The 11,658-nt window shown below is 37.5% G+C and overlaps 1 protein-coding gene across 1 annotated transcript in view; it reads right to left on the reverse strand.

Annotated features, from left to right (window-relative positions):
- The window catches only part of FERMT2 (FERM domain containing kindlin 2), a 71,103-nt gene extending 59,541 nt beyond the window's left edge, over nucleotides 1-11,562 (reverse strand). The window contains exon 1 of the mRNA XM_024734794.1: nucleotides 11,230-11,562. Coding sequence (XP_024590562.1) covers nucleotides 11,230-11,386 — 157 coding nt within the window. The 5' untranslated portion in view covers nucleotides 11,387-11,562. The remainder of the gene's footprint in view (nucleotides 1-11,229) is intronic.
- Nucleotides 11,563-11,658: the final 96 nt, after the last annotated feature.

An 11,658-nucleotide genomic window follows, 5' to 3' on the forward strand; every position in this document is an offset into this window, starting at 1 on the left:
TGTCAACTCAAAGCAATCTTCTGTTTCCATTTTGGTACTAGAAAGCTGCTCACGTTTTGAGTGGGGACGATGTCCCATTACCTAATATAATGGTTGGCCCTCCATAAATGTTTTGCTTGCTGCTACTACTGATGAGGTCAAGTTCATGTACCTCTTTAATCCCCACAAAAGTCTCATGTTATAAACCTCTCTAACCTACTGAAAACAGAATATGAGTGTACAGACTTTAGGTAGGAATATTTACATGTGAATGTCTCCTCTTGCTCTAAAGCCCCTCTTTCCTAGTCTAAGTTCTTTAAGGCATTTATTCCCCAAACTCATAAGGTAAGGTATTTAATAGTGAGATATCCCAGAGGTCCATTAGGACCCTCAATAAAATAACACCAGTTACTCTAACAGAACTTACTATGTGCCACTGTGTGCTTTACACATAGGTATTCATTTAATCTTCACAACAACCCTATGAGGTAAGTATACCATTATCTCCATTTTACTTGTAAGGAAACTAAGTCACAGCAATGCTAAATAACTTGACACAAGGTCACAAAGCTTATAGGGAGTGAAGCCAGTATTTAAACCCAAGGCAGTGTGGCTTCGGGGAATATATTCAGAGTTCAGAACCATTAAACAAAACTTCCAACAGCAAGAAAATAAGAAGGGGTTTCTGGTTAAGTACTACATAAATACAATGAAAATGAATTAGCCTACTTCAATCCACAGTTCAAATTTATGTTTTAGGTTTACATAGTATTTGAAGGACAACTGAGGATAACATTTTTTTGAGCTCTTAATATAGGCAGTCTACTTATTACCAGGGATTCCGTTAATACTTTTAACACCATACTCAGTCGGTTAACTGAGTAACTCCAATAAACGGGGAAGTAAACTAAGGTTAAGGTTAAATGAGACTAATAATCAGGAGAGGTTAAAATAACATGCCAAGGTCATATATAACTCAAAGTGGCATGTCTTAGACTTAAGTTCTTAAACACTAACAAAGTTCACCTTTTAAAGAAGGCACTTGCCTAAACCAGAATATTAAATTTATTGGAAATACCCTCCATTTAAGCATAGTTTATCTATAATTTTGTACATATTGAAGCGTAAAATCTACTGCTTCTGAAACATGTTATACTTTTTAAAAATATTACCCATAGTGATGCAAGTTAGCATAATAAAGTTAAAATGCATTCCTAATATGATAGAGGATAAATCAGTACTATTTGGCTTACCTTTATAAATGAAACTTTCTCAATCTTTTATAAAATATTATTTCTCCAGCTCAGTAAAAGGGAACATTTTACACAGCTACATTTCATCACCAACATAGCTACATTTACAAAGGCTATTCTAAAACACTTCATATATATTAACTAACTGAATCCTTATAATAATCTTAGGATAAAGATACTATTATTATTCCCATTTTACAGATGAGCAAGCAGAGGCACAGACAGGTAGGTCACAGAGCTGCACAGCTAGAATATGGTAAAGTCAGGACTGTGACACAGTCAGGAGGCCCTCCCACAGTCTATGGTCCACAACAAGGGCATTCTATCACAGCAACAGATTTCATCAACCAACACCTTGCATAAAACCTTAAAATGATACAGCAATTGTTTGCTTTCTTCAAGTTATTTTTAATTTCAAAGGTTATGAAATTCAGGAGCTGCATTAAGGAACAATAAGCCGGGAGGCACTTATCCAACAGACATCTTCATCTACAATAAATAATGCTGGCACTTGATTGGTGTTTTATTCATAACCTTGAGCGTTCCATTAAGAAAAGATATCAAAACCATCAATACACTGATGCTTTAACATCACAATTGATCTTTAAAATACTTAATGTAGTTTTTAGTTACAGCATAATATAAGATTGGTAAATATCTCAGAAAAGATTCACTACAGATTCCAAAGCAAATGTCACCTCCTCTGGGCCGAAGGTTATCGGCTCCATAACCTTGAAAACTGTATAAGGGTTGCCCAAGGATACACTGAAACTGGATGGTCCTTATACAACTAAATAGTAGATAATCGAGTCTGAAAACTGAACCGTGAAAGGAAAGGAAACTGAAATGTAAACTCCACATTTCAATGATTTATTGCTTATCTTCTTCTCTTAAGAACACTGATTCACTTAGAAGCAAAATTATTGAAACTGAGAGAAAATATCAGAAAATAAATTTTCAAAACATTTTACCACGTAACTCTGAGTCACTATGAATAAATAGTGTAGTATTCTCAATGAAGGAAGGTAGACCAGGATTCGAATAATGACCCTTTATACACAACAGTACTGTTTTAGCTTATCTTCTAGTTTAGAGAGATCATATTTGAAAAATTTTCAAAGAACTCTAATAACATTACAAAGGTAAGGGAACAAACATAAATGAAAGCGTATTCTGTGTTCATCTATACTGTACAAATAAGGAAACTGAGATCCTTAACATGAAAACCCTGACTTAAAAATTTTTTTAAATCACACAGCTATTAAGTGGGATGGTCAGGATGGTCAGGATTGGAATCCAGACTTAATTCTTTCTATAACATTAAACCCTAAAACGTTTATTATTCAATGATGCTTTACTATAGATCTATTTTTATGACTAAAGTTCTAAAAAATCTAACTTTTCTAGTAGATCGATGGTAAATCAGTTTTCATTGGACTATTATTTTACACCTCAGATTCTGCCAAATTAAAGTTGTAATTACATTATTTTAAATTGATATGATGCAATTATTTCCTTTCTAATACATTATCACTACTGTACCTCACATATTCCTCCTTATTAACATACAAATAGACAGAAGCTATACAACTTACAGGACAAAATCTCTGAGACCTTGCCTAGGCCAATTTCCTTGCATGAGACAATTTTTTAAAAGTTCAATCCAGAAAAGAAAAAACTTGATAAAATGGACTTCCTCTAAATTTTGCTCTTTGAAAGATACTGTTAAGAAAATAAAAAGACAAGCCACAGACTGGGAGGAAATACTGCAAAACACATACCTGATAAAGTACTTGTATCTAGAATAAAGAACTCTTAAAACTCAGTAAGAAAACAAACACCACAATTTAAAAAAATAGGCGAAAGATATGAAGACTGTTCACTAAGATATACAGATGACATATAAGCATGTGAAAAGCTTCCCATCGTTAGTCATTAGGGAAATGTGAATTAAAATCATAATGAGATACCACTACATACTTTATTAGACTGACTAAACAAAAATAAAAACAAAAACACCTGACAAATACCAAGTGCTAAGGGAGGACTGAGAGCAACTGGAACTCTCAAGAAAATTTTTTTCAATTCTTACACCATGCTGATAGGCATGCAAAATGATGCGGTCACTTTGGAAAAGCTTGGCAGTTTCCTAAAAAATTTAAGAAAAAAATAAAATATAATAAAATTCAAAAACTAAATTTAAGCATATACTTAGGATACTACCCACCAATCCCTCTCCTTGGTAGTTATCCAAGAGAAATGAAAATACACATTCATGGAAATGTTTACAACAGCCCAATTCATAATCTCCCCAAACTGGAAACAACACTGGTAGACTGGAAACACTGGAAACAAGTGGTAGATGGATAAACTGTGGCACACATCCATACAATGAACTACAACTCAACAACAACAACAAAAAACTACTGATACGCACAAATCTAAAATGTATTATGCTAAAAATATTTTTTAAATAAAATAAAATGTATTATACTAAGCAAAAGAAACCACCCTCAAAGCTACGTGGTTCCATTTATATGACATTCTAGAAAAGGCATTCAGTGGTTTTTAGAAGCTGGGGTTGAGGGGATGGGCTGATTATAAAGGAACACAAAGACATTTTTTGTAGTGTTGTGAAAGTTCTATATCTTTTTTTTTTTTTTTTTTGCGGTATGCGGGCCTCTCACCGCTGCGGCCCCTCCCGCCGCGGGGCACAGGCTCTGGACGCGCAGGCCCAGCGGCCATGGCTCACGGGCCCAGCCGCTCCGCGGCATGTGGGATCCTCCCAGTCCGGGGCACGAACCCGCGTCCCCTGCATCGGCAGGCGGACTCTCAACCACTGCGCCACCAGGGAAGCCCTGAAAGTTCTATATCTTGATTGTGATTGTTTTACATGACTGCATGGGTTTGTCAAAACTCAGCACATTATACTAAAAAGTATGAATTTTACTATATGTAAATTATACCTCAGTAAGTTTGACATTAAGAAAAAATTAACAAGCAAAACATGCAATAATTATGCAAAATTTTGTTACAAATGAATTATACTGGATATGAATTTGTAACCACAAACCCAAGTGTAGAATGTCACATCTCATTTAAAAAATTATTTTATAATATTCTTTTAGAATATTTGTTTACCTCACACTGGGCATATACCATTTTGTAATGTACAGTGGCATCAGCATTATTAATTTTTATTTCAGTAATATAATTATTTAAATAAAAATACTGAATATGGGGCTTCCCTGGTGGTGCAGTGGTTGAGAGTCCGCCTGCCGATTCAGGGGACATGGGTTTGTGCCCCGGTCCGGGAAGATCCCACATGCCGCGGAGCGGCTGGGCCCATGAGCCACGGCCACTGAGCCTGCCCGTCCAGAGCCTGTGCTCCGCCAACGGGAGAAGCCACAACAGTGAGAGGCCCGCGTACCGCAAAAAAAAAAAAAAAACTGACTATGTTAGCTTTTGTCTTAAACCACTTTCATTAGTTTCTAAATGGGATTAATGTTTTCATATGCCAAGACACAATTTTGTATCATTCCTTTGTTATAAGTGAATAAAACACATACTACTGAGGCCTTCGTGGTTATAAATTTTTCAAATCTCTGGAATACCATCGTCCACTTGTTGGTCCATTCCATTTCAGAAATCTCACGGAAACAGTAGTTAAATAGCTCTTTGCTACATTACAGGGGCAGGTGTGTTTGGAAGTGAGCGGAAGAGCGGAATGAGAGCTATTTTCCTTGTTGTTTAGGGGGTGAGAGCACAAAGCAGTCCCAAACTAGGCTCCTTCTGAGGAGCACAGTTCTCCACGATTAAAGCTAGAACCCATTAAACAGTCTAGATTATATCTTAACTCCTTTCAAAACGAGTCCCTCCCTGATCCCCACCCCCAGTTCAGGGTATTCAGGGACTTTCAATGCCACTCTCATTTGTATAGCACAAAGAGTCCATGTAATGCATTTTCACATGTAGTCTCTTTTCCCACCAAGACCTATGAGAGAAAGTTTTCTTAAATTTGCATTTTACAGATGTCAAAACCCACTCAGCAGATTGGATTAGCTGTCCAGTGATCACACAAACCAGTATGTGGCAGAGCCAGAATACTGTTTATTATTCTATGGATGCATTAACATTTACTACAGTCTAAAGACAACCCACACTATGGGAAATCTATACCCAATGATGCCTAAAACTATTATCTATACCTTATCCGATAGAAAGCTAAGAAGAAAATTGAACTTTAAAGATAAAAGTGTATGAAAAAGAACCTATAAAAATATCATTCTAGGGCTTCCCTGGTGGCGCAGTGGTTGAGAGTCCGCCTGCCTTTGCAGGGGATGTGGGTTCGTGCCCCGGTCCGGGAAGATCCCACATGCCGCAGAGCGGCTGGGCCCGTGAGCCATGGCCACTGAGCCTGCGCGTCTGGAGCCTGTGCGCCACAACAGGAGAGGCCACAACAGTGAGAGGCCCGCGTACCGGAAAAAAAAAAAAAAGCTAAGGAACTGTTCCATAGGGTGGCTAGGAAGTCTGAAAACAGGTACAATTGCTTTACATGTATCTTAATGTAATATTAATAGACCACATATTACATATTCTCCTATGGTTCCAAACTTGGTAGCCATTGTGTATATTAAAGGAAACTAAGTAAAGAGGTCAATTTAGTGACAGTTAAATGTAGAATGAAATCCTGGATGGAAAAGACGAAGGCCAATACTGGAACAACTGGCAAATCTGAAATACGGATGCATGTCAGACAATTAGTATTGAACATGTTAGACATGTTAGTACTGAATCAATGTTACATTTCCTGAATTTGATTAACTGTAATGTAATACCTAAGAGAAAGTCCTTGTTCTTAGGTGATACATATTTTAAGTACTTAGGGATGAAGGGTTATGATGTGTGCAACTACCTCAAATGGTTCCCAAAAAATGTGTATGTGTTTACGTGTACAGAGAAATCAAATGACAAAATGTTAACTGATGGTCTAGATGAAGATTATAGTGTTCACAGTTATTATTCTTGAACTTATAAGTTTGAAATTTCAAAAAATAATTAGTTGAAGGTAAAAAGCAAAACTTTAAATTTTCTTTCAATTTTCTTCAATAGCTAACAGACGTTTCCGACAAGATCTTTTCTAAGAAACTGAATAAAAAAGATATATTCTTTCTAGTGCCTCAATAAATAAGTTAACTCTAGTTGGAATCAAACAGTATTTGTTGATCTTTTAAAAACTGTGTATAAAACACGGGAGCAAACCACACATAATGTATCCAAGGAATAGCTTATACTTTATTAGGTGCTATGAGAATTTCAGTAAAATTTACATACTGCCCTTTATTTTAAGGAGCTTAAGATGTGCTGAGAAACATAAAATTCAATGTCCAGCTCCTGTGGATCATTAACAATACTCTAAACACTCATAAGACAGTACATATTTAACTAAAATTTTCCTCACTCTAATATATATGATTTCACCATTAGGTGTTTCTCCCACCCCACTCCAAAAGATTTTCAAATTTATTTTTACCTTAATATATTTCACTACAAATGCAGTGAGGCTGCATCATGTAGACATTTTACTTCCATGAATTCAACCATAAGCTCTCAGGGGGAAAAACTGAATATTTCAACAGCACAGCACCATTCCACAAAATAAGCATACCTTCCCCAAGGAGCACTAAGCAGGAGTATAAGGGAGCTGTCCAGTAACATATGTGTCTCTCCCTGTGTGCATCTTGCCAAGCTCTGATCCTAGTATTCAAAGTATTTTTGTGTAACAAAGCCCCTAATGCAAGCCAATTTCTTCATCTGGTGCTCAACTAAAGAAATTTATCTTTGGAGTTTCTGAAGGAAAAACTAGCTATTTTGCACTCCTGTGAAATGAATGTATGGAAACCATACTTCATGATGACTTTAAGGGATTTTTAAGGTCATCTGAAACAAAATCTTTTTTTTGGCGGGGGGCGGTCATCACGTGTGCTAAATTCACAGTTTAACTCAATCCTAACATGCAACTCCAATGCAAATGTACTCTATTTCATTATTATAGCAAGAACATGACACACTTTAAAGCAAGGATGACTTCTTTCCAAAGGCTACATCCAGAAACATATTCCTCAAATTTTCTAAGTCAACTCCATATATTTTTTTAGGTGCTCCTGAGTTTGCCAATTTACATTTTTTCCTCTGGATTATCATTTAATCTGATTTAACCCAACTTCTACATTCTTCCTACCCATAGAATCAGAGTTAGAAGAAACTTAGAAATCACACAGCCTATTCCTCCCTCCAACCTCACAGAGCTGTTGGCTGGAGATTTCCATTCACTAAGTTCCATGTTATAATAAATTCCTTACTTTCTAACTACCATAAATTTTTCTAGAAAATTAAAGATCTAATTGTACACAATCCTAAAAAGACAATTTTTATAAAGTGATACTAAAATGCAGTGAAACAAAGCATCTCTCTGGCATTTTGAATCCTCAACACGTACTAACCTCTGAATCCTATGGAGTAGAACAGTTTTAATAATTCTCAATGATCTCCAGAGGAACGTCAGGGAATCCCATAAAATTGGGCCTCTTCCTTACAACATTTGTTTTTGAATACAATTATTTTATAATTTTATCCTCTGATGTCTTATTTTTATAATCCTTAACGCTGATGTCTTATATTTTAACTCTTTTCTTAAAAAAAACAAACTAGGGACTTCCCTAGAGATCCAGTGGTTAAGATGCCGTGCTTCCACTGTAGGGGGCGCGGGTTCCATCCCTGGTCAGGGAACTAGATCCCACATGCCGCCTGGTGCGCCCCCCCCCCCAAAAAAAAACAACTATAAGCTTTCAAAACTTTTTAACAAAAAGTACAATAAATTTTAAAAATTCTATTTAAAGTTTCTAATCTGGATTTTTTTTTAAATAAAGTGAAGTAACTTTTCATTTTCAGAATGAGGTCGAAATTATTTGTCTAGTAGCAACCTAAAGTCACAGATGCAAAAAGTTTCTGTGACATCAGGATATAATTCCCTAAAGCCCACCTTTTCATGGTATACTCTTTATTTTCTTGTAAAAGGTTAGTGCAGAATGACAAATGTGTTGTGTACTAAAATTTAAAAGGGATCGTTCAGATCTTTGAATGAGTCATAAATCTAAGAATCATGGTTGAATGACCTTAGCTGAAGAAGCACACAAGTTCTTTATAAAATTCTAACTAAATACAAAAATGTTGTTGACATTCTAAGGAACCATTACTTACTTTTACAGCTTGCTTAATTAAAGTGCCTAAGTCTGGGATGAACACTGTACCTTCAAAATAAGCCTGACCTTCAAGGGCCAAACCTTAGTGTTGTATCATAACCCTTTTCTTGATCACAGACCTCTTTGTGAATCTAATGAAAGCTAAGAAGCCTCTTCCCAGAAAATTTCACATGTGCACATACACACAAAATTTTAACACAATGTTGAGGGAAGGAGTCAGCATGGACTCTATCCATCCCAGAGAAATAATTGCTATCGCTCATTATATGGAAGACAGCCTTAAAACATAATGCTTTGGTATTCATACACACTCTGATAAGAATAAGAAGGGTATCAAACACGCATCCGGAGTTTGAAAACGTAGGTGAGGGCTGTTCTGCAGCACCGTAAGTGTTCTGAGACCAGAGCACCCTGGTCCTGCTAACTGTCCATCCCTGCTCTGCAATCCCCTCCAACATGACACCCTGTCTCATCGCTACCATGACCTCCACCTCTTATCTACACTCGGCAAGCTGCTCTGATCTACTTCATTGACAAGTAACCATCCAGTCTGCCCTTTAATACCTTCAGTAACACAACTTAGGGCTTCAGAAGGCAGGCCATTCCAGTTTTAGGCAACTCTGAAGCATTATAAAGTTCTTTTCTAATCTGATTAGACTGGTTTGTAAATTTTAAATGCTGTCCTGAATTTCTCCTCTATTTATTTGCCAATAGGTAACAAAATAGCTTGCCATTCAAAGTATCTAATCCTAAAACCAGGAGCAAAAAATCATTTAGCCTTACTTTTTCCCAAACAGGAGAGTCAGAATTAAGCTGAAAAACACTTTCTATTTGAAAGTCAAAACCTAAGAGGATCAGTATTGGCTCAGTTCAAGAAAGATGTAAGGCTTTCACGTACACAACATCTCCTACCTTGCTGGGCTTCTTTTCACTGCATAAAATATTTAAAATGCATCAACATTAAAAGATTAAAATTATAATCACTGCAAATTAACATCAGTTCTGTCTAAAAATAGTTTCTTCTCTGTATTTCTATTTATGCCTGTGATTCTGTAATAAACAGCTCTAATCAATGCAATATAAATATAGAAGTCATTATTTATTCATTAGATAAAGCCTGGCTTTCAAGAACTACAAGTTATCTCAGTCACCTTCAACAGGTCCTTTTTCACAATAAGAAATATCTCTTATTGAAACCAGAGTATTAATAAGGCCCATTTATCATATATAAAGCAATATCTGAAGAAAATGCTTGCTTCCTTTGAAAACAAAGGAAATACAAACAATTATATTTGAAATTTTCTTCCTTAAATGTAACCCCTCACTAGTGCTGAACAAGAAAGGTTCAGAAATATTCTGCACAGTGATTGATTAATCAGATAAGAACAATGCTAACCAACAGTTAAGTGGATAAACACACAGCAAAATCTCATTTTCAAAGGGCCACCCAGGGGGGGCTCTGTCCTGGGTTTTGTCTCAGAGAACCAAACAATGCACAGTCCTAAGGAGGAGGCTACCCTGCAAGGAGCTTCTTTATTGTCCTTCAATAATTAAACTTCCTGCAGGAATCCAAAGAAGGCCCATCTAAATGAATGCTGTCTTACACTGCAAATTACATTGGAGCACTATTTTGGTAAGTTTATGTGGTAGGTATACACTAATCCCTTGGTAAGAAATACATTTCCTGATACATAACCACTTCTCTACTTTTCCAGAATGGCCAGAAGAAGGAATGCTGTGTTTTAAAGACACACACACACAAAGCCTAAAAAGATAATGCCATGCATTTCCACTTTTCAGAACCTGTATTACAAACAAACGGCACATTAAAGCTCAGAAACAGTCCTTCAAGCATTTCTCTTGTAATAAAAGCATCTATTAAATCATTTTAGTTGATTCTTCCAGCTGAAAATGGTTTCATCCATCACAAATGTGTACTGAAAAATTTTCTTACACTTCACATTGTTGGATACCCTATTATTTAAGACTGAGTCAGTTTTAAATCAATCAACACTTTAAAATCAATATATTTGTACCTACGCAAATATGTCAATCTCGACTAAGTTCAATAATGTCTGCTTTTTAAAACAAAATTCTTTCACCAGCTTGTTATTCATATAAAATCGAACGCGGGAAATAACACTTAAAGCACGGACTACTATAGGTAGTCAAACACTGCCCTACCCCTTGTAAGAGTGGATGACTGCAACATTTTGATATACTCCATCACGTAGTAGTACAGCTACAAGACCTTCACATCAGCGCCAGAAGTTGCACACTTTCCAGAATTTATTCTTAAATAGATTTTGCATCATCCTCAATACCAAACGTCACCAACGTCCAGGTACACTGAAGATAAGTAATTGACAACCACAAACCCTGTAATATAACCCTCTCAACATTCACTTGCGCACTCTTTCATTTCTTTTAATGTGAAATCGCTAAGTGTAAAGAATTAAGGAATCTTCTCCGTTTACTACGCAGTTGAGCGTATTAATCGGGAGGCTGGAATCACCAAATTATGAAAATTTCAGAGTAACAATACAAAACAAGATTCAAAGGGAAAAAGGTCTATTTGCTTAAATACTGAGAGAGCTTACATTTTTTTAAAAAGTATTTGCGGGATGCCAAGCAAGATTTCCAAAATCCACCCGTCCTCCCGCCTTAAGTCACCCGCCCAACCCCGCGCCCAGCCTGGGTAGTCGTTAATTTGACGCGGCCGGAATGCTACTCACCGAGTTTTTCCACCAACTTGAGCATCACCCCTCCAATGTGCACCTCCCCGGTCACTCTTAGGGTGACATCGCGGTTCAGGTCCGTCACATGAACGCTCAATTCCCACGTCCCATCCGCATAGCAGCCATCTGGCATCCTTATCCCGTCTAGAGCCATGGCTCCTTCCTGCAAGCACGGAGGAAATGGCTCTCGTCAGCGTCACTCCCCCAAAGGCAGGCAAATCCCACTGAACTCGCAGAGGCGGCCGCGAGGTGAGAGAAGGTGGAGAACGCGAGGGTTTCCGCACGAACCCAAGCTCGGGAGAGAGGCGGCGAGACCAGCTGCAGGCAGGATCCTGCGCCCCTTCCCAGCGGCTGCCCCGCGCTCCCGCCCCGCGGCGGCCCTCGGCGGACACGGCGCCGCCCGCCCCGCGCGGCCCCAGCCTAGCG

The sequence above is a fragment of the Neophocaena asiaeorientalis genome, unplaced genomic scaffold, assembly GCF_003031525.2.
Source record: "Neophocaena asiaeorientalis asiaeorientalis breed wild unplaced genomic scaffold, Neophocaena_asiaeorientalis_V1.1 scaffold547, whole genome shotgun sequence".
Taxonomy (NCBI): Eukaryota; Metazoa; Chordata; class Mammalia; order Artiodactyla; family Phocoenidae; genus Neophocaena; species Neophocaena asiaeorientalis.